General features: G+C 36.5%; 1 protein-coding gene across 11 annotated transcripts in view; it reads left to right on the top strand.

Moving 5' to 3' along the window:
* LOC138159483 (zinc finger protein 69 homolog) overlaps positions 1-13042 on the top strand; it is a 50622-nt gene that overhangs the window by 28615 nt on the left and 8965 nt on the right. For 5 of the 11 annotated variants that reach the window (XM_069085855.1, XM_069085847.1, XM_069085846.1 and 2 more), the window contains 2 exons: positions 167-293; positions 3062-3157. In XM_069085855.1, the coding sequence (XP_068941956.1) occupies positions 167-293; positions 3062-3157 (223 nt within the window). Of the gene's footprint in view, positions 1-166; positions 294-3061; positions 3158-9315; positions 12758-13042 lie in introns of those variants that run through there. The other 6 variants (XM_069085857.1, XM_069085851.1, XM_069085853.1 and 3 more) reach the window with 6 other exon arrangements.

Here is a 13042-nt window from a genome sequence, read left to right as displayed (position 1 = left end):
TTCCTTCCTTCCTTCTTTCCTTCCTTCCTTCTATTCTTCTTTCCTTCCTTCTATCCTTCCTTCCTTCTATTCTTCCTTCCTTCCTTCCTTTTGATTATGAGAGGAGAGGTAATAAGTGCCTGTAAAAATAAATAAATAAAATTTAAAAAAACACTTGGTATTTCAGGAATCACTGTCATTCAAGGATATGTCTATGAGCTTCACCCAGGATGAATGGGGGCATTTTGATTCTGCTCAGAAAGGTCTGTATAGAGATTCAATGCTGGATAACTACAGGAACCTGGCTTCATTGGGTAAGGGTTATTTCTTGTATGATTCATGGAATAATGTTAGGCAAGAGTAGGTCTTCTTAACCAGGTGTCCAGGAACTTTATTTTTTAAATAATATTTTGATAACTTCCTTCCTTCCTTCCTTTCGTCCTTCCTTTCTCCCTTCCTTCTTTCATCTCTCCTATACACTCCTCCATAACCCCCAGGCATAGTTTTTAGGGTTAAGCAAGCCATAGTTCCATCATGTTTTAATCTGGTCAGATCATACCTGAAATACTGTTCAGTTGTAAGCTCTACATTTTAGGAAGGATATTGATAAAAGAGCACATTCAGAGGAGGGTGATAAGGATAGTGAGAGAACTGAAAACTGTTCTATACAAGAATTATTTAAAGAACCTGGGAATACCTATCCTGGCACACAGGTGACTTGGAGGTGGGAGATAAGGTGCAAAATGAGAGTTTCCTTTAGCAGACTGTAGTCCTTTGAGTTTTTCTTTGATTCCTGAGAAAATTCTAGAATGGATCATTAAAGAGATGTTTAGTGAAAATAAAGAAGAGGATGCAATGAGTACAAGGAAGCAAATGAAGCATTACTTCATTGAAAATAGGTCATACCATATTAACATGATTTCTTTTTTAACAGTGTTATTAAACTGGTAGATCAGTAAAATATTGTAGATACAGTTAACCTGAATTTTAGCAAAGAATTCTATATGTTATAACATTTTATTCTTCTGGAAAGGAATAGGAAATATGGACTAGACTACACAATTAAATAGATTCAGATTGTATAGCTAAATTTAAAGAGAATTTGTTAATTATTAGCTCAGTGTTAACTTGTTTGGTGGCCTTCAGTGGGGTATCCAGGGATATATATATATATAAATTGGTCTATTTCTGTTAATTGTTTTTATTATGACTTGGTTAAAGATATAAATGGAATAATTATTGAGTTGCAGAAGATCCTGAAGCTGGGATATGTAACATAGTAGATTAAAGTCAAGATACAAAAAATCTTGACCTGCATTGGGTTGAATCTAATGTAGAAATAAAGGTAAAATCATACTTAGGATTAAATTCAAGTTTACAAATATAGCATGGTGGAAGCATGTATAGACAGCAATTTATTTGAAAAAAAGAAATGCAGGTTTTGGTGTGCTGCAAGTTAATGTAAGTTATCAATGTATTGTGACAGTCAACAAAAGTAATTCAGTCTTAGACTATATTGAGAGGCATAGGCTACAGGAATTAGGTAGGCAGGTGAATGTCCCTCTCTACTATGTAATAATCAGTCCAAACCTAGAGTACTGTATTTAGTCCTGGGCACTAAGATTAAAGAGAGACATCAAAAGTCTGGAAAATATCCATAGGAAGGTAACCAGGATGTATATCAAAAGTCCATGAATCCGTGCTATATCAGAACTGCATGAAGAGCTATGGATATTTAACTCAGAAAAGAAGAAACTCAGGGAACTATGTTCGGGCATTTGAAGGGCTGTTATGTGTGAAAGAAATTAGACTTTTTTTCTGTTAAGGCAGTTGCATTGTGCCATGGAGAGTATGATGGACTTGGAGTTTTAATTCTGCCTCAGACACAACTAGCTGTGTGACCCTAGGCAAATTACTTTATCATTGTCATCAACAAGTGTTTAATCACTTACTATGTACCAAGCACTGGGCTATGCTATGGGGATGCAAGAAAGGAAGAACCATGGTACCTGCCCCTTTTGGAGCTTACATTCTATCTGGAGAGGAAATATACAAATAACTATGGATGTACAAGATGTATACAGTGTAAATGGGAGGTCATCTCAGAGGTAAGGCACTAGAGGGGGTAGGTGGGAAAGCCTCTTGAGGAAAGTGAGGTTTGAACTGAGTCTTGAAGGAAGCCATTATCTACCACAGTTTCCTCATCTATATAACATAGAGATAATAACAGAACTTGCTTCACAGGTTTGTTGTGAAGATGAACTGAGATAATGTGTAAAGTGCTTTGTAAACCTTAAATTGCTATGTAAATATTATTATTATTAATTTTCTAATAAATAGATCTGGTTGAAAGTGGCTATCTAGGGAGATACTGGGCATTCTGACCCCACATTGAAGGTCTATAGAATCTGCATCAACTTTTGTCAGGTAGGTTATACTGGAGATTCCTTTTTGGGTATGAATAGGACTAGATGGTCATTGACATCCCTTCTAACTCTAAATGTGTTACAATGAAGTATGCCAAATTCTGGTGCTGTAATAATCACAATAGCTAGCATTCATAAGCGCTCTAAGATTTACAGAGTGCTTTACAATATGTTAGCTCATTTGATATTTACAATCACCCTTGGAGTTTGGTTTTCCTATTATCCACATTTTACAAAAGAGGATACTAAGGTACAGAAAAGTTAAGTGACATACCCAGGATCACACAGCTACTAAGTTTCTCAAGCAAGATTTGAATTCAATTTTTTCTAGACTCTCAGTCCAGCAGTCTATCTACTCCAAAGCATAGTTGCCACTGCTATGACTTACAGAGAGTTGAAAGAGTAGCTTCCATTGGAGAAAGTTGCAAAGGATACTAAACTGTCAGGAGGTAATCTGGGTTTCACAAAATATGAGAAAATGGAAGATCTCATAGAGGAAATACTGGAGAATAAGGGTGCTTGTTCCAAAGAGTGCAGTGGAGATGTGGATTTGTAGAGGGCTCCTGTGTGTAGAGAACAATAGGATGGAACTGATTTCTGCTCTGCTTCTTTGTCTTCCAGCAGCAACACTCAAATTCTTTCTTTTTACCTATAAGCAGGACATCCAATTTCTCAGCCAGATGTGATTTCTCACTTGGAGCATGGTAAAGACCCCTGGACCAAGAAAAAAATTCCCAAAAGCAACCGCCTAGGTGAGTGTGACATGAACCTAATAAGTGTAACAGTCATGGAGGGTGGAATTTTGGTAGTGATGGGGTAAGGTATCCTTAAATGTCCCATACCTGTGGATAGAACTGGGGGCATTTGCCTTGAACTCCCTTAGATATCTGAACTTCACCTAAATATTTCACAGATTCTTAGAGTTGAAAAAATTCTTTGAGGTTAGCTGGTCCTATTTCATGCCCAGTATAGCAGTATCCTTTACAATGACCCTGACAAAGAAACCTTTGCTTTTGATACAGCATATTTTTGGTCAGCTGTAGTAATTATTAAATTCTTCCTTACAGTGAATCTAATCTCTCACATTTATCTAGCCAGGGTATTTTACTTTACTATTCCTGTATTTTCTTCTGCTACAGTATTGTTTCACTTAGATATTCTATCATTAAGTGGATTTTTTTCATGTTTTGTTTTTTGTGAATTTTGTGAGTCTTTCTGATATACTTCACTCCTAAAACTATAAGTTCTTGAAGGAGGCAGTCAGGTGCAATGGGATAAGAGTATTGATCTTATCTCTTGCTTATGGACACTCCTCTCTCTTAAGGTCAGTATGTCCTCCTGCTGGAATTAAGTATCTCCTCCCTGCCTCCCCACCTCGACCTCTGGCCATAGCCAAGGGGCTCATACCTCTTTTCTCCCAGGACTCATATCTCTTGTTCAGAGAAGGTGATCTCTTGGGGTGCCCAGTAAAGACCCAATAAAAGATTTCTGTCTTTCCTCCTCATCCCACCTATGGATGTGCTTCAGCAGTATTTTATCACTTTGCTTTCTAGGTCTGTCCCAGCTCCTAGTGAAATTCTCCTGGTCTGTTATTTTATCTACTTCTCCATGACCCTTAAATCTTGTTAAGAGGTTGCAGAAATCACTGTTCCTTCTCTGCTCACATGATGCCTGGGAGGATGTCCATCTCCAGCTCTTGTGTCTTTTGCTTTCCCTTTTTTCACTGGAGCTTCTTCCCACTGTTGGAGGCAGAGTATTAGCCCTGGAGTCAGGAAGACCTGATTTTGAATCTGCCCTCAGACCTTTACTAGCTGTGTGACTCTGGACAAGTCACTTAACCTCTGTTTGCCTTAATCCACTGGAGAAGGAAGTGGTAAACCACTCCAGGATCTTTGCCAAGAAAACACCATGCATAATACAATCCATAGGCTCATGAAGAGTTAGACACTGAACAACGCAGACTGAACAACAACTTCCCATTTTATTTTCATTCCCACAGCAGATATTGATTCACTTATAGAGGAACTAGAGATTCAGTCCACAGAACATTTATCCAGTACTCCTTATCTTCCTCTGACTCCTCCCCTTTCATCCCCCCTTTTTAAAATTTATTTATTTTTAATTTTCAGCATTTACTTCCATAAGCTTTGCATTCTTCCCCCTCCCTCCTCCTCCCTCACTAAGATGGCCTGCAATCTGATATAAGCTTTATATATACATTCCTATTAAACATATTTTCACATTAGTCATGTTGTATAGAAGAATTATAATGCATGGGAGAAACCATGAGAAAGAAAAAAACAAAACAAACTAAAAAAAAATAGTCTGCTTTGCTCTGCATTCAGACTCCCTAGCTCTTTCTGTGGATATGGATGTCATTTTCCATCATGGGACTTTTGGAAATGTTTTAGGTCCTCACATTTCTGAGAAGGGCTAAATCTATCAAAATGAATTATCTCAGACTGTGGCTGTTACTGTGTACAATGTTCTCCTGGCTCTGCTCACTTCACTCAGCCTCAGTTCATATAAAATTTTCCAGGTTTTTCTGGTCTGCCTGTTCATCATTTCTTATGGCAAAATAGTTTTCCATTACATTGATATACCACAACTTGTTCAGCCATTCCCCAATTGATGGGCATCCACATGATTTCTAGTTTTTGGCCATCATACAAAGAGCTACTACAAATATTTTGTACATGTGGGTGCTTTTCCAATTTTTATGATCTTTTTGGGATGCAGATGTAGAAGTGGTATTGCTGGGTCAAAGGCTATGTACCTTTTTAAAGCCCTTTGGGCATAGTTGAAAATTGCTCTCCAGAATGGTTGGATCAGCTCACAGTTCCACTAACAATGAATTAGTGTTCCAACATTCCCACATCCTCTCCAACATTTGTCATTTTTCTGTTTTGCCATGTTAGCCAATCTAAGTGTGATATTGTACCTCAGAGTTGTTTTGATTTGCATCTCCTTTTAGAAATGAGACCTTTATCAGAGATACTAGTTATAAAAATTCTTTCCCAGTTTTCTGCTTCTGTCCTAATCTTGGTTGTATTGGGTTTGCATCCCTGCCTTTTTCTTTTTTTAATGAACATGTGATTTCATTGGTGTAGTGAGCTTCAGGTGAGCAACTTTCTCTACCAGTGTAGATTGTTTTTTGAAAGGTAACTTGTCATTTTAGAGAGGTTAACCAGGTTAATCTCCTTAGAAGTTAAGAAGCTTGTTCAGGGCCACACAGCTGACATGTGTTAGAGACTGGGCTGGAAGTTACGCCTTCCTGATTATAAGGTCACCATTGCCACTATGCCAGGCTCCTTATTTCCTTTTAAATTTGTAGATCTTTAGAACCTTTTGTCCCTTGCTGATCTGTCTTTGTTATTTTTTTTTAAAAGATAGTCTAGAAACAAGAGAGAATTGATTTCTCAATTCGGCTCTTTTCTTGATAATTATGCTTCCTTACTTTGCTTGTTTCAGTTTTGTTTGGATTGTTTGTAGATTGAATGTTCTCATCTCTTGTTTCTTTTGGGGGGGGGGTTGACTCAAATACCTCTTTTTTGTTGAAGTTCCATATGTATCCATTGGTGATTAGGTTAATCTTTACATGCTTTTTAATTTGAGGGTATATCATGATTTCCCCTTCTTTTTTGGAATATCCTATTCTAACCTCTCATTTCTAACCTAAAATCTATCCACTTTTTAATTTTCATAAGTTTTATTTCTGTGTTAAGCAGTTTTGGAGGTTCTTGCTGCTATTCCATGAGCTCTGGGGAATCTTTTACTGGGGATTTGGGTTTGCTTTCCTTTAAATCAGGGGTTCTTAACATGGGGTTCACAGATGGGATCTGTGGGTTAATCTCAGTGGGTCTATAAACTTGCATGGGAAAAATAACATTATTTCACCCATAATTAGTTTCCTTTCTAATCCCATGTATTTCATTTTATGCACTTAAAATTTTAATCTAAGAAGGAGTTGATAGGCTTAGCCAAACTTCCAGTGGGACACATGATGCTAAAAAGTATATTTATTCATTGTATTATGGCTGATGTATACATCGTATGTATCTTTTGAACATACTCATTTTTCCTTCTGACTTTAAAAATCCGTCTTTCTGACAAGATGACATAGAAACACTTTGTTTCTGCATCGTAGTAATATTAGGAATCTCATCACTTCTTACTCCTAAACCCTAACTTCAACAGTCACTTTTATAGAACCTTTCACCATTAGAGGAAACAATGACACTGCAGTAGGCATGTGAATGATAAAAATCTTCATCTTGTCGCCACCCTGATCAGGAGTCTACAATGTCAGCTGTATCAAGGCTAAAGTATATTTCCTTCTACATTCCTCATTTCCCTTCTATTAATTTAGCTTCCATTCTTTTTACATGTCATATTCGTCCTCTAAGTGTAGAAGTATAGTATAGTAGAAAGATCCCAGGATTCAGCATCAAAAGATCTGAGTTCAAGTCTTTGCTTTGCCACTTATGAACTGTGTGACCTTGCATAACCTCTGTTTCATTTCCTGTAAAATAGAATAAAATATTTGACCACCCATCTTATAGGGTTATTTTGAGGAGAGAATTTTGTAAAAAAAAAATTATATATATATACATACATACACAAAGGCACATACATGTATGTACATATGTGTATATACATATATACAAATTATTATTAGAGGGGCAGTGTGGAATAATAGAAAGAACACTGGTTATAGAGTGAAAATCTGTATTCAAGAATGAACATAATCAACTTTTGATCATTTACTATGTATTTTTTATATTTGTTGCATATGTGTTAGTCTTGTCTCTCCACCTAGATTCTAAAGATCCAGAGGGGAGGGCCTATTTCTTATACTTAGATTTATCTCCAGTGTTGGATACATGATAAGCACTTGGTAAATAAACTCTTGTTTTTTGTGGAGTCAGGACACCTTTCTTTACCTCCCTTCTTTCTATTCTCTCTCTCCCTTCTCCACTTACTTCCTATCCCTTATTTTCTTCCTCTCTTTTCTTTTCCTCACAATACTACCTGTTAAGAGTTTAGAATCTAAATAGGAAGATGAAACTATGAAATACAGAACATTTAGAAGTGAATTTTTAAATAAATACGGGAGAACAATATTATATGTCTAAGTTCCAAAATGTATAGGCAATAAATGATTTTGAAGTTCAAATTGGCAAATATTTCTTGAAGGCCTACTATTTATGGGACCCTCTATGGTCAATATTGTGGGGAATAGGAAAAAAAGAATAAGATAGTCCCAAATTCAATCACGTTTTTAGCCTAGTCAGGGAGATCAAGCATGTACAAGAACAATTATAAGATAGTTCAGGCAGGGAACACCAATGTGTGCTGGCATGATCAGTCTTTATTTTGTGAGTATGACATGATCTAGACCCTGAAAAATGTTTGGAATTTGAATAGGTGGAGAGAAAGGGGATGGCATACCAGGTAGGGTGAATAGCATGAACAAAGCGTTCAGAATGAGTATGGCCATGGATAAGAAAGAAGAAAGAGCAGACTGAATAGAGTGTAAGGTAGAACTGGTATGGCAGAGCTAAACTGTAGAGGCCTTTGATTGCCAATCTGAGGTTTTGTTTTTGTTTTTTTGCTTTTTGGAGGGCAATTGGGGTTAAGTGACTTGCCCAAGGTCACGTGACTAGTTTTTGTGTTAAGTGTGTGAGGCCAGATATGAACTCAGGTCCTCCTGATTCCAGAGCTGGTGCTCTATTCACTGTGCCACCTAGCTGCACCCCCCCTCCCCAACTGAGTTTTGTGAATTATATATCCTTTAGGTAATAGGGAACTAGAGGAGGTCTTTCAGCAAGCAAAGAATATTACTAAATCAGGAGATAGACAGTATCAGTGAGTCTATGGGGGCCAGCAACAGGAGAGAGTTGAGTAGTCAGGAACTCAGGAACAACTAATTTGGTTTATAGCTTAATCTCACCTTTTTTTTTTCTTCCTGATGGCTACTATATTGATTTTAAGCATCTAGATGATGTAAATGATGGATCCAACACAAGGAAATGGGTTATAAAAGAAGATGTTTCTTCATTCTTAGTTGTCAAACACTGGGCAAATTTAGTGGTTGAACTAAGAGTCAAGCTTTTTTCCCCTTTTATCTCTGTAGATATTCTTATATGGTGGCAAATATGGCCAGCATGGACTATAAAATCTGTCATGTTTGAGAAGACAGGGAACTGCTTGGGTAGGAGATTTTTATGGGGCCCTGGGGATGCCAGGAACTATGTCACCGGTACAAAGAATCTTTGATTATGTATGAGACAAAGAATGTTTATACTCTTTCTGCCTAGGTGGCAGGGGCTACTATCCTTAGCATTCCCTAGATCCCATGTGGCTTATAACTCTATCTACTCTGAAACCTAAGGACTTTCCCCTTGAATTCCTATCTCCTCCTCAGTATGCTCCTTCACTTGTAATGTCTTTAGACCTGACCATAGCCTACCACAAGCTTTCATGTCATGTTCTATTGGTTTGCAGATTTGGGGCTTCCCTCTAAGAAACATGAATGTAGAAGATTACTTTGATAGTTCTGGATAGATAATTGGGAGGGACAGGAAGGATTAGAAGTAGGTCGGCTAGGGATGAGGTGATAGGACTCAACTCTTAGCCCAGACTGCTTCCTTTAATTCCAATTCATCTCATACTTGCATTTAGTCAGATCTACTCTCATTAATATGTCATCTGGTTAACCAAGAATAGTTGTTTCAATAGTCCTTAATAAGCTTGTTTAACTTCCCTTTGTTCAGGTCACACAATGCATCAGCCCTCTTCCCTATCTCCAACCTCTTTAATCCTTGTGAGTTTCACTCTTCCACTTTATAATGATTTACTTTTTCCTAGGACAGGGAATAGGGACATATGCAGATTTTATTTCTTTCAGACTGGAAGACTAGGCTTGAAATCAAGGAGTCAACTCCAAAGTAAGTAATTTTCAAAGAAGAATCATCCCAGAAAATTATAATGGAACATGTTACAAAGGATATCTCTTCAACTCCAAGTTTGGAGAAGATTATGAATGTGATGCCCAGTTAGAGACACCATGGAGAATCCAGGATCAACATTTTAGGCAAATAATAATTTCACAAAAGAAAACTCTTTCTGGGAAGAGAGAAATTAAGTATAATGAATTTGGAGAAGACATCAGTCTAAGTTCAATTCTTGTTATACAACATAGAATTCCTATGAGAGAGAGACCTTACAAATATGATACTTATGGAAAATTTTCAAATATAATTCAAATTTCATTAAACATAAGAGAATCCGTGGAGAGAACAAATCCTATATATGTAATGAATGGGAGAAAACTTTTGGTGATTAAATCATACCTTATTAAACATCAGTGAATTCATACTGGTGAAAAACCATATGAATGTAATAAATGTTGGAAAGTTTCCAGGTGGCGTACTCACTTTACTCAACATCAGAGGAGTTATACTGGTGAGAAACCTTATGAATGTAACATATATGGGAAAGCCTTCTTTCATAGTACAAATCTTTCCAGATGCCAGAAGATTCATACTGGAGAAAACTCCTATGAATGTAATGAACATTGGAGTACCTATCTAACTCTATATCAGAGAATTTATACTTGAGAGAAACCCTGTGAATGTGGTGAATGTGGGAAAGCATTTAGGTGTAATTTACAGCTTACTCAACACCAGAGAGTTCATACTGGAGAGAAATCCTATGCATGTAATTAATGTGAGAAAGCCTTGAGTCGGAGTACAGCTTTTGCCCAACATCAAAGAATTCCTATTAGAGAAAAACCCTATAAATGTGATGAATGTGGGAAAATCTTCATTGACAGATCATCCCTTATTTGTCATCAGAGAATTCATACTGGAGAGAAACACCATGAATGCAATGAATGTGAGAAAGCCTTCAGGTGGAAAATACATTCTGTGCACTGTCAGAGAATTTACACTGGAGAGAAACCATATAAATGTAAATGAGTGTGGGAAAGCCTTTGGTGCTGGGTCATCCTCTACTAAACATCAAAGATTTCATACTGGAGAAAAACTCTATGGATATAATGAATGTGGGAAAGCCTTCTGTTGGAGTACCTATCTAACTCTACATCATAGAATTCATGTTGGAGAGAAACCCTATGGATGTGGTGAATGTGGGAAAGCATTTAGTTGTAATGCACACCTCACTCAATACCGGAGAGTTCACACTGGAGAGAAATCCTATGCATGTAATGAATGTGAGAAAACCTTTAATTAGTGTACAGCACTTGCCCAACATCAAAGAGTTCATATTGGAGAAAAACCTTATGAATGTAAGGAATTTAGGAAAGCCTTTCATGACAGGCCATGCCTTATAAATACCAGAGAGTTCATATAAGACAGAAACCTTTTCAATGCCATGCATGTGGCATTTACGTTTTTATCAGGCTGTCATGCCTTTAAGTCCAGTTTGGCACTTTTCAGACATCAGAAACTTCACAGTGGAAAATGACTCCCCAAAAGAAGTATGTGATAGAAGAGATTCCTTCTGAAACACCTTTTAGTTAAATACCCTGGATCATTGGTTTTCAGAGTGTGGTCCAGGGACCACCAAGAATCCTTGAGACCTTTTAAAGGTGGCATAAGGTCAAGACTACTTTCTTAATAATACTAAGATATATTAATTTATAATACAATAAATATTGATATATATAACTCACATAAACAAAAGCTCTTTGGGGGGGGGGTTCTTCAATGATTTTTATGAGTATAAAAGGCTCCTGCAACCAAAGAAGTTGATAACTGTTGATATAAGATGTCATTGATTTATCACTGGTGATTCTGTCTGTGGTGCCTGGGAGATAAAATTGCATTTCCCAAGTGTTAGTGGGAAGTGTTCTTGTTGGTGCTGGAACTCTCAGATAATACCAGTAGCTACTCAACCTGAAGGGTTTTTTTTTAGATAAAACTTTGTTTCAATATTCAACTGAACATATTGTAACATAAAAAGGGATTGAGTGCAACAGAATTGAACAAATGTATGTACTGCAAGTACATTGTGTGAATTTCCTTTTATCAGCAAGAATAAGTATTAGAGTTAAAGTTGTTCATTTTCTACTTCAATTAAAAACAATGTATGGTTTCTTGAACTTCTGTCTTTTTAGTGATAACTACTTCATATTGTACCCTTCTTTTTTCCAAGACTTTCAAATTCCTGATCTAACCCTTACTATCATTGAATTTTTAATACTTTGGTCTGTCTATGTATTGTGATTTAATAATGTAAAATAGTCTCCATTTGAATGATGATTAACATCAAAGATCACAGTCTTGATTTTGGTCCTAAATTTAAAAAAATGTATGAATTTACATTATAATTTTATTTTATAATTCTATTACTTCCCTCCTTGCCCCATCAGTTGTTTTTAAGGATGGAATATCCCATAATTTAAGGAGATTTCATTTTAAACATATTAGAACTCACATACAAATGAATGTTGTCATATATCATGTAGGGATCTGATTTAGTGGCTACTAAAGTCTTTCTTATTTCTGAGATTCTATAATTCTAAAAAGTCAGTTTGGAAGGCCATTCATTTATTCCAATGCTTTTGCTCAAAGCAAGAGTGAAACTTCTCTGTTAAGATTTTCTTATAAACAGTTTATCAGTCACCTAAGAAATAAGTCATATCCTTCTCTCAATCAAATGCATGCACTCTATGTCTTTTGTTCAAAAGGCACTAATATTAAGTTAATCTATCTTCTTATTGTCAGTCTACACAATATTCTCACCATTATGGTTGCCATTTTTCAATGGTTTGTCAATGTTTTTCCTAATATGTAGTTCCCAGAAATAAACTTCATATTCCTGATGTGGTATGACCAGGTAGAGTACTGTGGGATTATCACCTCTTATTTTTCTGGATATTCTATCTCTCCTAATGAAGTCCAAGATAGTAATAGGACTTTTTTTGTTGGGTGGTATCAGGTAGGGTAGAGTTAGGTGTTATGTCACACTGCTGCTGGCTCTGTAGAATTTGCAGTCCACTAACATTCTCCAGCTATGTCTCCCTATGCTATACTTGTATAATACATGCTTAAAAAACTGACTGGGATGCATTTTTCTGAGAGTAATTTAGACTGAGTTGGAAGAGGAATTTGTCAGCCTACAAAAGAACAGATTGAAAGGAATGGGGAAATGGGTCCCTAACCTCACCTGGGACTTAGTAAGCTGAATGGAAAGTAGAAAAAACTGTCAGAAAAAATTTGAAAGGAGGCTGGAACTGCAGCAGAGAAGGAAGGAAGAGATCAAGATGGGTGATTGGACATTTCAGAACAGAGAACTTGGGCTAAACTTACTTGTTTTATTCATTTCTTCAAGGACTGTTGGCAGTTCTCCCCCAAAAGTCTGCCCTTCCAACATTCCTTTTCTGTGATTTTCCAGTAATAGAAATTGAAATATGCTCCATTTCTGTTTTTGTTTTTATCTAAACATTGCTTATAACTTGATCTTGTTTCAAATATAAAGAGGACAGGAGGTGGCTGGAGATAGACCAAAATTTAAATTAGGACAGAGAGCCAAATCTTTACCTAAATGTTAGAAATTTTGCAGAGGACTTTAAGCTATTAATTTTGTTATACTTCTTATTTGATATAAAT

Source organism: Petaurus breviceps, unplaced genomic scaffold, assembly GCF_028583685.1.
Source record: "Petaurus breviceps papuanus isolate PSGF00001 unplaced genomic scaffold, PetGlider_PUasm1.0 176, whole genome shotgun sequence".
In the NCBI taxonomy this organism is placed as follows: Eukaryota; Metazoa; Chordata; class Mammalia; order Diprotodontia; family Petauridae; genus Petaurus; species Petaurus breviceps.
This window is presented reverse-complemented; position numbering and strand designations above follow the sequence as displayed.